Source organism: Podarcis melisellensis (assembly GCF_964234715.1).
Source record: "Podarcis melisellensis genome assembly, chromosome: 8".
NCBI lineage: Eukaryota > Metazoa > Chordata > Lepidosauria > Squamata > Lacertidae > Podarcis > Podarcis melisellensis.
The window spans coordinates 58723183-58735617 of NC_138540.1; the positions used below are offsets into that span (position 1 = coordinate 58723183).

Here is a 12435-nt window from a genome sequence, read left to right on the forward strand (position 1 = left end):
CATGCAAACCATGTCCACATGAGGAGGACCAGAGGCAAGGAACAATCCTGGCAATTGGGGGCTGCCACCATGTAGGGGAGACTGCTCTGTGGCGCCCCCTCAAAACCCAGGGCCTCTGCTTCAGCTGACAGTGTCAGACCTTTTCCCATGTGGCATTAAGGAAGGTCTGCAAGAGACCTTTTGGAAGGCTCTGCGGAGGATGAGGTTTTCCTTAATATAGAACACCCTAACTAACCCTGTCCGGGGCCAAAGAAGTGTCCCTCTGGTGAAATGAGCTAGAGAATGTGGCTCTCCTCACCCACTTCTTCTCTTTGTGTATAATGTAGCCAATGGGTTCCAATCATCTGGGGCATTTCTAGAAAGCAGGCACTCGTCCCCCCTCACACACACCTGGATTGACCCTGGATTAACAGCCAAAAAGGACTCTGGAAACTAGCAGACCTAAAAATGCCCATTCTTTGCTGGACGTACACCTTACACTAGAACCAGTTTGTCTAATCAATCTGGAAGGTGTTGGCCATATGCAGAAGAAAATTATGTCCAATGCCCTTTGGGGGCGCCATCCAAGCAGCAGTGGGAGCTGCACCCCCTTCCCCCAAGTAGAGCAAATGAATAAGGGCACCGAACATATGGAGCAGTTTCCTTGCCCCAGGCTTTCCTCTCTGCAGCAAACCTTCCTTTGGACGCCACAACCCACAGAAATGTCTTCATTCCGTCTCTTTCAGCAACCAGCTTTCCCGACTGCCTTGCTCAGCACATCTGCAGCCAGGGGGGTTGCTTGTTCCCTTCCTAAAGAGAACAAGGAACCATTTTGCAACTTGCACATAGCTTTGCTCAGAATAATTATGCGTGTCTCTCAAGCGCCCCAAAGCACCCCCTTACTCATTGTCCCCAAGGAGAGGATCATTCACTGACTCCCACACCACAATCTCTCTGTAGGCCAGGAAGATTGTGCAGAATCCTCAGTATTTCCAGCTTGATCTGTTGGGCATCTCCTTTCATACACCTGAAGAGCCAGTTCCTCTCCCCAGCAATTAGAGGCACGGCAGCCCACACCCATTCCTGTGGGTCTGTGGCCTCAGTTCACTCCCTTTGGCATAGCCTGCTACCGCTCCAGTGACGCATAAGAAGTTAAGTAGGGAGAGTCCGGCTGGATTAGGCCATAGGCCCATTCAAGTGTAGTGTTCACTTCCCTGGAATCTCACAGCCATCGCAGCAACAGTCCATGCCTGTCTGCTCCTGAATCGGTTCCTCAGTGGTACATTGCTGCTTCTAGACACAAATTTCATTTTTAGCCATCAGTGATGATTCCAAGATGATAGGTCTTAATCTTCTTTTTAAGCCGCTTATGGTAGAGACTGTAACAACATCCTGTGGCAACAAACCCCATAATTATACATTGTGTGAAAAAAAAATCCTTTCCCTTGGTTGTTCAGAAGGTTTTACCAATCAGATTCTCTACTGGATATATACAGCATGTCTGGATTACATTTTTTTTTTTAACAATGAACCATGTGTGTTCTGGCTACTCCAATTTCCACCCACACCCCTTCTTGCAAGAGCTCACCAAAACTTGGACAGGGAGCTGGGAAGGAAATGCTGGTGGCAGTTTACCCCACCAAGTTTGCTGGAGCCAACCGTTCTCTGAAATGTATCATGTGGTGAAAGAAACTGGTACTTAAGGGTATGCTGCATTGCCACATGGAGGTTCTACCCTGGCTGATAACCACTGGGAGCATAAGTAGATCTAAACCTCTTTTAAGTGAGCTATTTTAGGATGGCCAACCTATAGAGAGTTTAGAGGGGCATTAGACCCATTCACAGAAGGCCTCTCAGCGTGATTTCACAATGATTTCTACACAATCAGTGTCACCTAGGAATGTTTTATCAGTCAACAAACACTAGATTATCATTTAATGTTGTATATGAATGTAACCACCAGCTCTCCAGATTTAGTGGTGGACAAGGTGGCCATGCTGGCATCTTCTTGGTACAGGACTTAGGCTGGTAAGACAAACCACAACTTCACTGTAGATTTGGGATATTAAAGTTAAGGCCGCAAACATCTATTGAAGTCGACTAACTGCACCAGGTCTCATCAAGTCTGAGCCAGGTTTTCCTAGATCTAAAGAATCTCCACAGTACCTTTTCAATCTCTTGAAAATGTCCAGAAAAGCACACTGCAATGTCTCAGGGAGGCTTTTTCCTGTGTTGAAAGAGTTCGGTTAGAGAAGTCTATAGTGTTTTAACCTAAAAAGTTCTAATTGTAGTTCAGAAAGACAAACATGGCTGAACTGGCAAAAAAGTTTAAAAAGCTAAACTCTTAAAAGGCCAGGTGTAAAAAAATAGCTATAATTTATTTATAGGAGGAAAAGTTCTGTACAAAATAGATTTCTTTAGAATCTACAGATCTCAGTAAGGACATACAAATACACTTTTTGTAACCAAGTGATGTGGTGCTCTGCTCATTTCGTTAGGTATTTCCAGTTCACTTCTGCTTGCACAAACATTCACACATATTCACCACAGTCTGAGATGATAACTTTTTGCTTTGGTTTCCCATCTTTGCTGCCTTCGGCCTTTATAATAAAGAGAGAGAGGAGCAGATGTTAAAGTCAGGTTAAAGGAAAAAATAAAAATGCGCCAGGACATTTCAGTCCCTCTGGCTTTCTAACCTCGATCTGCCGCACCACGTCCATCCCTTCCGTCACCTCTCCAAAGACCACGTGCTTCCCATCCAGCCAGTCAGTCTTATCACATGTGATGAAGAACTGTGAGCCATTGGTGTTGGGGCCAGAATTGGCCATGGACAGCAAGCCTACAAAGACACAAGCCATCCTTTTCTAAATTTCCTCCTATGCTGGAATAAAAAAAACTATCTGTGTGTGTGTGCATGTTTATAACAAATTGAGGAAAGGGGAACAGGTGACAAGACAAGACAAGACAAGGAGTTGAGGCTGAACTCCTACACCTCCAGCTTTGGAAGACTAGAAGATACCGTAGCGTCTTCTAAAGCTGCATGTAATTATATATTTTTAAAAAGCCAACTACCACCATTTGGGAGATATAAACGTTTCACACTTTGCATTGTTGCAATATATTCCCCCACCCACCCACCCTGCCCCCAAATCTAACAGCTCCCACTTCCTTTAATTCTTTGCCTGGAAACTTGAAATTTGGAAGATTATGTAAAAACAAACACTCTTAGAATAAAGGTAAGTAAAAGAAACAATTCTGCCTCATTTGCAGTAAGCAGTGTTGAGTAACCTGGATTCTTTTGTGCAGAGCTAGCTTCAATGCAAGAAGTGGGGGACCAGGTGTCTTGGGCAAGATGGCCTTAGGAAGCCCACTTGACTCTTTGATGGTGGTGGCTGGTTGGAGTGAAGAGAAGAGAGGCAGGAGGATAACAACACCCCAACTATCCCTGCACCACCACAGAGCAGACACTGGGGCATGCTCCAACTTGGCACAAACCTGCTGGATATTATTAGTATTCATTAATGTATGCATCTGCCAAAATAGGCTTCTAAGTCATTTACAAATTATAAAGTGGTTATGCTAACATTAAAATATAAGCATCCATAATTAAAATACACAATAAAATAATTCAAAACAACACAGCAATTAAAGCAGGAGGCTCAAGTCAAAAGATCAAGAGAACCTCGACTCCAAACTGCCTGACCAACTCGAGGGCAAATAAACGCACCCTCTACCCCGGCAACTCTGTTACTTACCTGCCCCTGTGTGCTTCAGGATAAAGTTTTCATCATCAAATTTCTTCCCGTAGATAGATTTGCCCCCAGTGCCATTGTGGTTAGTAAAATCTCCCGCTTGGCACATGAACTGAGGGATGACACGATGGAAGCTGCTCCCCTTGAAGCCAAAGCCCTTTTCATGTGTGCACAGGCAGCGGAAGTTCTCTGCAATCCAGGAGGGTCAAAACAGAAAAGTTCAAAATCAAGGAGGACAATGAAGCGGCTTATGGCAGCTAGGGCTGGCTGATATTAGGTTTTCAACATCACCAGCCCAACGTCACAGTTGAAAAGAGCTGCATGGGCCCCAGCATGCGAAGTCCCAGTTGAGACTACTTCAGCTCTCACTGCGCAGGAGCTGAGGTGCTTTCAGCAATGAAGGTTCCCGTCCCCCCAGCTGAGCTAGCCCTCCGCTCCCAAGATGGAGGGAGCCCTGTGACAGACTTAGTTTGCAAGGCTCCCTTCGCCTTTGCCAGCAAGGTGTGAGTGGTGGGCAAGCAGCCTCCTTTTCTTGGGAGAAAGAAGTTGCTTGCTTGCCCTCTCCTTGCTGGCAAAGATGGAGGCGTCCCTGAGAACAGAGCCTGACAGACTCTGTTCACAGGGATCCTTCAGCTTCGCCAGCAAGAGTGTGGGTGTAGGTGAAAGCAGCCTCCTTTTCCTATGAGAAAGATGCTGCTTGCTCGCACCCTCCCTTGCCAAAAGACGGAGGAAGCACTGCGATGGAACCTGGCAGACTCCGTCATCAGGGCTCCCTTCCACCTTCACTGGCACGGCCCTCTCAGCCAGAGAGCGCAAAGACTCTTGACCCCCGGCTGAGCAAGATCCCCATCCATCTGGCACGCACACATGCCGGAGGGATGGGGGCTTATTTACATACCTCAGCCAGGGAGCGCAAAGCCTCCCACTCCCACTCACTCACTCACTTGCATGCTAGTAGGAGAAGGATCAAGGCTTCCTCAGCCATGCGTGGTTACAGTTTAATGGAGCTCCCACTCTGATGTTGGCTCGCACGAGCCACTGGCAAGTTGGGGGCTCTGTAAAACTGCTTGGCTGTGGCAAGGGCGGCTGTGCACTTCTCAGCCAAGCAGTTTAAAGACTCAGAGGGAGGAACAAGCTGTATCGGTACCTGGCTGATGCAGCTTGGTTCTCCCTCTGTGCTGGCATAAGGGGCAGACCGCGATGGCAGTTTCACACTGGTGAACGCGCCACAGCTCTGAGTTCCACTTCTTCCAGTGGCCAGCTGCAGCTTGTGCTGGGCACTGGAGGGACAAGGGAGCAGTGGAGGTTTCACTAGCGATATACCGCTTAGTGAAGCCACATTCACAGTCTACCCCTCATACCGGTCCTGGGCAATATATCAATATATATTGCCCAGGCCTAATGACAGCTACATTTCGCCCAGGCCTAATAACAGCCTCATTTCATACAAAACGAAGCTGAATGAGGTACCGTATTTTTCGCCCTATAGGATGCACTTTTTCCCCTCCAAAAAGGAAGGGGAAATGTGTGTGCGTCCTATGGGGTGAATGCAGGCTTCAGGAGAGCCCCACAAGCTCGGGGGACAGCGGGGAGGCGGAACGGCGCCATCCCGCTGTCCCCCGACCTGGTTTCGAGGCTGGCGGCGGGGAGAAGCCCGCTTCTCCCTGCAGCCAGCTCCACAAGCTTGGAGGACAGTGGGGAGGCGCAGCGCGTCATCCCGCTGTCTCCCGACCTGGTTTGCAAGCAGGTGGCGGGCTTCCCCCTCCCCCAGCCCCGCAAGCTCCCAGTGCAATGCCGAAACTACGCGCAGCTTACCGGTGGTCATAGGTACAATATCTGATCGCAACAGGATGTTCAATCGACCAGCAGGCTTGTTTCCAATCTTGATGTCCATGTAAACCTGGGGGTTTGCCCTTGATTTTTTTGCTGGTGGTTCACCCTAGAAGAAAAACAGCTTTTTCCAAGTCCAAAACCCTAGTCGCCTCAACCATGAGTTTGAAAGCGAGCACAGCAAAGCCGCTATCTCTATGTGACCAGCCTTAACAGGATTGTTGTAAGGATTACTGTGATAATGTACAGGAAGCAACTACATACTTCAAAGCACTTTATAAATGTATTATTATTATTGTTGCCGCTGTGATGTCTAAGTGAATTTTGCCACCTCTGAAAGCAAAGAAACCCCTCTTAAGGTGTGTGTGATGTGGAAGAAGAGCATGCCATGCCTCCAAACTTCACTCAGTTGTTAGGCAACCTGGTGTGCACTGGCGTAACACTACCATCCATTGTGCAGGTAGGCAAAGAGGCTGTGCAGGCTAAACTGTGCAGGGGTACTCTGCAACTTAAGGGGGACTGAAAGTGCTCAGCAAGTGAAACAGATTATTAGTAAGAAGCCCCCTGTGTAGATGTGGCTCAATAGTTATGTCCCCCAAAAGATGTTGCAACTACAGAGCGCTGCATGCTCCCACCACAAGCCAAGGTAATGCCCATGTACCTCCTGGGTCTCTGATCGGGCAGGCTCTGCCCCTTCTTCCTCCACATTCTCCTCCAGCGTCTTTCCTGAAAATTTCTTCAGCCAGTCATCATCTGACCAAACTGTCAAAGAGAAACAGAAGGTGCTCTTGAGAAAAAAGAATAGATTCTTTTTTGATCTTTTTGCCATCAAGGTATAAAATACAATGGTTTCCTCACACACAATAGCTAAGACTATTGGCTTGTGGTACCAATCTCAGTTCCATGCCTCACCTGGGCGGGATGATCCTTCCTTAATCCTCATCGGCTTGGCCAGGTTGACACGAATAGTCCTCCCAAAGAGCTCAGATTCATTCTAGAAAGGGGGACAGTATTATTTAATGACCCTTCTGCCAGAGTTCAGAGCAGCACCCCTTCATTTTATACTCGCAACTTCCCTGTGAGGTAGACTAGGCTAAGAGAAAGCAACTAGCCCAAGATCACACCCACTGGGTGACAAAGAAGTCACTTTGCCAATTAAGTGGTATATAAATTAATTAATAAAAACAGCTGGTTTAGTGTTGTGTGAATCAGGCCAATGAATAGCAAGGAGATAACAGATCTTTCAATTCTTAGTTCTCAAAGGCCACCTGAAACTAACATTTTTGCATGAGGAGGCTGTGTAAAGCACCCCAGAAGGGTGGCCTGAGGTGTCTGGGCTGCTTTCTTCCCATGAAATGGAATCCAGAGCAGGGGCATCATTTGAACTTTCCAGAAAAGCAAGTAAGATCAATTTACCATGTTGTCAATGGCGGCTGCAGCATCCTAAAAGGAAAAATATAGATTTTACTATGTGCTTACTTGCTCACCCAGTTCACTCCAGCTTGGTGTCCCTATCCCAAGAAGTATTAAGTTTGAGAGAGAAATTGTTCCTAGGACCCACAAGAAGCAGCAGATAGTCAGGCACATTATCGCTACAGGCTTACAAAGACAGAAATACACTTTTGAACACCAGTCTACGATTCTGCCCATTCACAGTTTCAACAGTTGCATGCTCTGAATTTTAACTGAAGCAACAGGAATGTAATGAGGAAGAGTCATGATTCTGCATGGTTAAGCAATACAAGCTTCTGTTCCACTGTAATCCTAAGGGTGCCTTCAAACACTGCTTTCTGACCCAAGATACATTTACATTTACTCTCTACTGCTCATTCAATTTTAATTATTCAAGCAACTATAAAAATATTCATGGAAAATCAAGAAGTTCCCCCTGCCCTCAAAAGCCTTGATTATCTAATGGCCAACCCTTCCTTCTTTGATTAAACCCAGCCACTACCCGTCAGCACCCTTTTTAACCACCACCGCCACCACCACCACCCCACCAGTTCAGCAAACGTGAGGGAAAATGGACGAGGAAAAGTTCAACAAATCTGAAAATCCACCTCAAAACTCCCCCCTCTGCTATTCCTCACCTCAGCCAGCTCAAATTCAATGAAAGCAAAACCTCGATGTTTTTCTGCAGAAATACAAGAGAAAAATTAGCACTCAAAGGCTTCAAGGCAGACAAAAAACATCAACACAAGATTGCAAAGAGAAGCAAAATGTCTCACAATGACATTTCAGAAGCCCCGTCCAATTGATTAATGGCATGTTACTAGCAGACCATTTAGTGAACAGGAGTAAAGTGCTCAGAAATTCACTTTCATTCTACCACCTGGATGCTGTTTTTTCTCAGAGAATATAGGAAGCAAGAAACCACAAAGATCATGGACTAAAAGTTCTCCATAAGAAGTTCTGTTTTTTGTCAGGATCAATTTGTAAGTACAGATCTAAAGCCAATCTGCATCATGCTGAAGTAGGAATTCAGAGCTAAACTCCTAATACTACTAAATAATAAATAATAATTTATTTATACTCTGCCCATCTGGATGGGTTTGAACTAATCTAAGATCGAAATGTCTGGAACAGAACAACGCAATTAAATAATTAACAAACACTGTGGAGTGAAATTATTATAGATGGTGCAAAACATTGGGTACACTCTTTTTCATATTTCATTTATGGAAAAAAATGTTTATGGAGCTCATACACCAGAAGCTAAAAAGCCAAAGAGGGACTCAGTGGGTCATTCAGGAGTTACAATGAACAGGTGCAGCTCATGAGTCTCATTTGAGAACAAGTACAGTATGTTATGCTGTCATGACTAAACCTAAGGATACCTCACCTCTGTCACAGTTTGGAAAAAGTCTTAGCATCTGAGCCACCTGCTATTAGAGTCCCCCTTAAGGCATACAATATCAAATGTAATGTGGTGCCCTATAAATTCAAGTATTCTCTTAGGAATCCAAAGCATCGCTGCTCTCCATGGGTAGACCTCCAGTAGGAGGATGCAAGAGAGGACAGGGCTCCAGCATCTTGAGCAGTTGTGCAAACAGAATCATTTCAACAGGCACAGCTTCTCATGCCAGGTGTGTTTCCCCTCTTTTACACGACTTTTCAAGGTGCAGGATCTCTATCCTCTCTGACATCCTGCCCACCCTAACACACAGGGCCCATTTTCAAACCCACTTGCAGGGGGCAAGCAGGAATTTGGGGGGGGGGAAACATCCCACGCCAGAGGGAAACGCCTTTCAAAGCAACAGGAATCACTGCATGCCGAGGGTGGCCGTGATAGAGCTCCTGCACCTTCAGCATTAGCCCTGCAGCAAAGAAGATCCCCGTACGCCATGCATGGCAAAGTTATCACCTGCAGGAATCCTCTCTCGGCTCAAGATGCAGGAGAAAAATCCCGCCCTCCAGCTCAGCCTTCCCCAACGCCGGGAACTCCTCCCTCCACAGGTTTTGGACCGGGGCTGATGGGAGTTGTAGTCCAAAGCCTCTAGAAAGCCGCCCGAGGCTGCTGCTGCTGTAGTTACAAAGCCACGCGCCCCCCTTCCTCCTCCTCACCCGTTTCGTAGTCCAAGGGGATCTGGATATCCGTGATGTCGCCGAAAGGGATGAAGGCTGCGTGGAGCACCCGCTCGTCCACCTCCTCCGCCAGCCCGCCTGAAAGACGCACCAAGACCCCGCGCTTAAGTCGGGGGACCCGGGAGTCGCCATCCCCTTCCCCCTTCCCCGCCGCCGCCCCTTTTCCCCGCCTCCCGCGCTCTCACTCACCCACATAGAGCACCCTCTTGGTAGCCGCCATCTTTTTTTCCTTTCCCACAATGCTCTTTTCCGGAAGTAAAACGTCATCGCTGCGCGCCTTCGCCCCAGGAAGCCGCTCTGCAGCGAGGCTCCTCGGGCAGGGCGGAGCGCTGTTGTGCCCAGCCCTAGGGGAGAGGGGGCCAGGTGGGCGGGTACCAAGACCCCCGCCTGCAATCCTGAAGAGCCACTGCTGTCAGTCAGCGAGGACAGCACTGCGCTTGGGGGGACCAAAGAGTCTGCATAAGGCGGCTTCCCATGTTCCGATTTACTTCGGCCCTTTTGATCAGAGCCATGAGGACTAGAATCTCTCCAAGCGCCCTGACTGTAACCTTGGGCAGCCGCTGCCCATCAGTGTAGGCAGCACTGAGCTAGAGGGACCCGGAGTCTGACTCTGTATCACCAACAGGTACAGCAAAAGTTTGTGGGTCACCGGGGGCCCAACAGGCAGCTGTTCATGCCTGCAGGGAGAGATGTTTCCATTGGCAGCCTATGAAAAACTATTACTCCGTTTTTCACAAATAAGCCCATAACTGGAAAAGGTGCAGAAAAAGGCAACCGATGTAAACACAGGATTGGCGCACCTTCCTAACAAGCAAAGCTAAAAACTTGACAGCAGGGCGGCTAGTTCAGAGAAAGGGAGGAAAGGCAGCTAAGGAAGGAGATGAGTGGTAAAGAAAGTAAGTGGAGCTTCCTCCTCTCACAATACTAGAAATCGGGGTACCCAATGAAGATGGGTAGCTAAGTATGGAAACTAGAAAATGATAGCCACCAACTTAAGATGGCTTTAAAATGAAATTGGATAAAATGCACAGGATACAATTTTACCAATGGCTACTAGTAATGATGGCTATATGCTACCTTCAGATTCCAGATTCCATGACCTGGAAGCATCTAGTCAGCCACTGTGGGAAAAGAACACTGGGCTAGAGAGGCATTTGGTCTGACCCAGTAGCCGCCTCTTGCGTATCTTTCTTGAACAAACAAACTTAATCATTTGAACAATTGTCTTCTATAATGACAAAAGGAACAGAATAATACAGAATGTTAATTTCATTAGTGTTTCCCAAGCTGTAGCCAACTGATTTCTTTCCCAAAGTATCTGCTCACTGTTGAAATGCATAGGTGGGGATCCGAAGAGCTATTAATAAGCTCACCCAGGAGAGCTTGGGCATGCCATAGGATTCCTCTGCCTCTTAAAATAGCAGGGCCCTGAGCTATATTTCAAACAAGATTCTGAACGGCCTCTGCAGTTTCCATAGTGGTCTGATACAAAGAAACAGATTTATAAGGCATGCAGAACTACCTGTGGTTCTTTAGGTCTTAAATATCTGAGTATCTTTTCTCAGGTTACACTGGTATGGCCAAACTCGGCCCTCCAGCTGTTTTGGGTCTATAATTCCCACCATCCATGACCACTGGTCCTGTTAGCTAGAGACGATGGGAGTTGTAGTCCCAAAACAGCTAAAATAGAGGCTTCCCAAGCAGCCTGGGCAGTGCTGGTAGTTGGAAGCGGACTAGGAAATCATCTAATCCCAATCCAGGGTGTAAATTGCAACATTTTAACAGGTATAAGGGACACGGGTGGCACTGTGGGTTAAACCACAGACCTAGGACTTGCCGATCAGAAGGTTGGCAGTTTGAATCCCCCCAACGGGGTGAGCTCCCATTGCTCAGTCCCTGCTCCTGCCAACCTAGCAGTTTGAAAGCATGTCAAAATGCAAGTAAATAAATAGGTACCGCTCCGGCGGGAAGGTAAACAGCGTTTCCGTGCGCTGCTCTGGTTTGCCAGAAGCGGCTTAGTCATGCTGGCCACATGTACGCTGGCTCCCTCGGCCACTAAAGCGAGATGAGCGCCGTAACCCCAGTCGGTCACGACTGGACCTAATGGTCAGGGGTCCCTTTACCTTTACCTAACAGGTATATGGCCTCTGCTTAAATACCTCCAAGCAAGGGAGATCCCAAAACCTCCTGAGACTGACTGTTCCACTGTTTTTTATTATTATTATTTTCAATGCAAAATTACAACAAAAATCACAAACATAAAATCCAAAAAAAGAAAAACAAAGCAAAAAAACAACAACATGCCTACAAATTTCTTGTAATGTTTAAGCCAACAGTTCTAGTCTGCCACATGAGAGCTCTTCAGACCACTGAGGATTGCTATCACATCTTCCAGTAACCTTCTCCCAGCTCTTTCAATCATGACCTGGTTCCCAGGCCCCTCACCCTCTTCACCCTCCCCTGGAGACATGTCAGTGTCCTTAAAATGTGAGGCCCATAAATAGTATTCCACCTGTGGCCTGACACACAATCAAGTGGACTGCTAGACCAGCTTTATGTCAGTAAAACACATCTGTACCTGCTCTCAAGCTTACAATTTATAAGACATGACACAAAAGGGGGAGGGAGGAGGAAAAAAGTTAGTGCAGTTACCATTTCTTAAAATAACTGGGTGGGCTAGAAGCACTTCGAGGTAGCCTGTGGAATGGCTGCTGCTAGGTAAGAGTTAAGAGCCAAAATGCATCTGGTTTCTCAGCAGAGCCAACAGAATACCCCTGCTTCTAATCTCTCCCTCTAGGCACTAGGGCTTCTGTTAACGCAGTCCAATATTGCACAGGCTTTAAAAAAAGAAGTTATACTGCACTGTGGGCTCATGTTAAGCTTGTGATCACAATTATACTACCCACATAGATATCAACCTTGAAAATAGAATGCTAATGTCAGTCAAGTTGGTGCTGTGTGGCAACATGAAAATAAAGGGAAGCAAAAGGAATTCGCCCTCAATAGTGTTTGTATATAATTCCTTCACTTCAACCCAGCTTTCACCGGGGTTCCTACCTAAAGGGGTTTGCATAGGCGCTGACTCCATGGGGCCTGAGGGGGCCCGAGCCCCCTCAAAAATTCGTTTGGGGGGCTCTCCCCCCCCAATAATTTAAGAAAATTATTAGTTATATTATGCTTTGTAAAATCACAAAATTATGTTGGTATTTTTTATTTTCCTTGTTGGACGATAGTTACCTTTTAAAATACATTCAGTAATGAGTTAAAACAAAGCCACTCCCGATCTAGA

General features: G+C 46.9%; 1 protein-coding gene across 1 annotated transcript; it reads right to left on the reverse strand.

The window, feature by feature from the left end:
* Window positions 1–2338: 2338 nt before the first annotated feature.
* PPIE (peptidylprolyl isomerase E) lies at window positions 2339–9409 on the reverse strand. Its single transcript, XM_081922894.1, has 11 exons — window positions 9336–9409; window positions 9126–9224; window positions 7652–7695; window positions 6978–7004; window positions 6474–6555; window positions 6223–6323; window positions 5547–5670; window positions 3735–3920; window positions 2676–2818; window positions 2510–2579; window positions 2339–2473 (listed from the first exon to the last, which is right to left on the reverse strand). The coding sequence occupies exons 1-10, from the start codon at window positions 9364–9366 to the stop codon at window positions 2511–2513; spliced, it is 906 nt and encodes a 301-aa protein (XP_081779020.1). The 5' UTR covers window positions 9367–9409; the 3' UTR covers window positions 2339–2473; window position 2510.
* Window positions 9410–12435: the final 3026 nt, after the last annotated feature.

What these genes read in the sequence shown, in the direction of transcription:
- PPIE (XM_081922894.1), bottom strand. Translation starts at nt 9,366, where the DNA reads ATGGCGGCTACCAAGAGGGTGCTCTATGTGG. An exon ending in CAGCCGCCATTGACAACATG is followed by an intron (nt 6,556 to 6,977) that starts GTAAATTGATCT and finishes CCCCCTTTCTAG; the next exon opens with AATGAATCTGAGCTCTTTGG. An exon ending in GGAAGGATCATCCCGCCCAG is followed by an intron (nt 6,324 to 6,473) that starts GTGAGGCATGGA and finishes TCTCTTTGACAG; the next exon opens with TTTGGTCAGATGATGACTGG.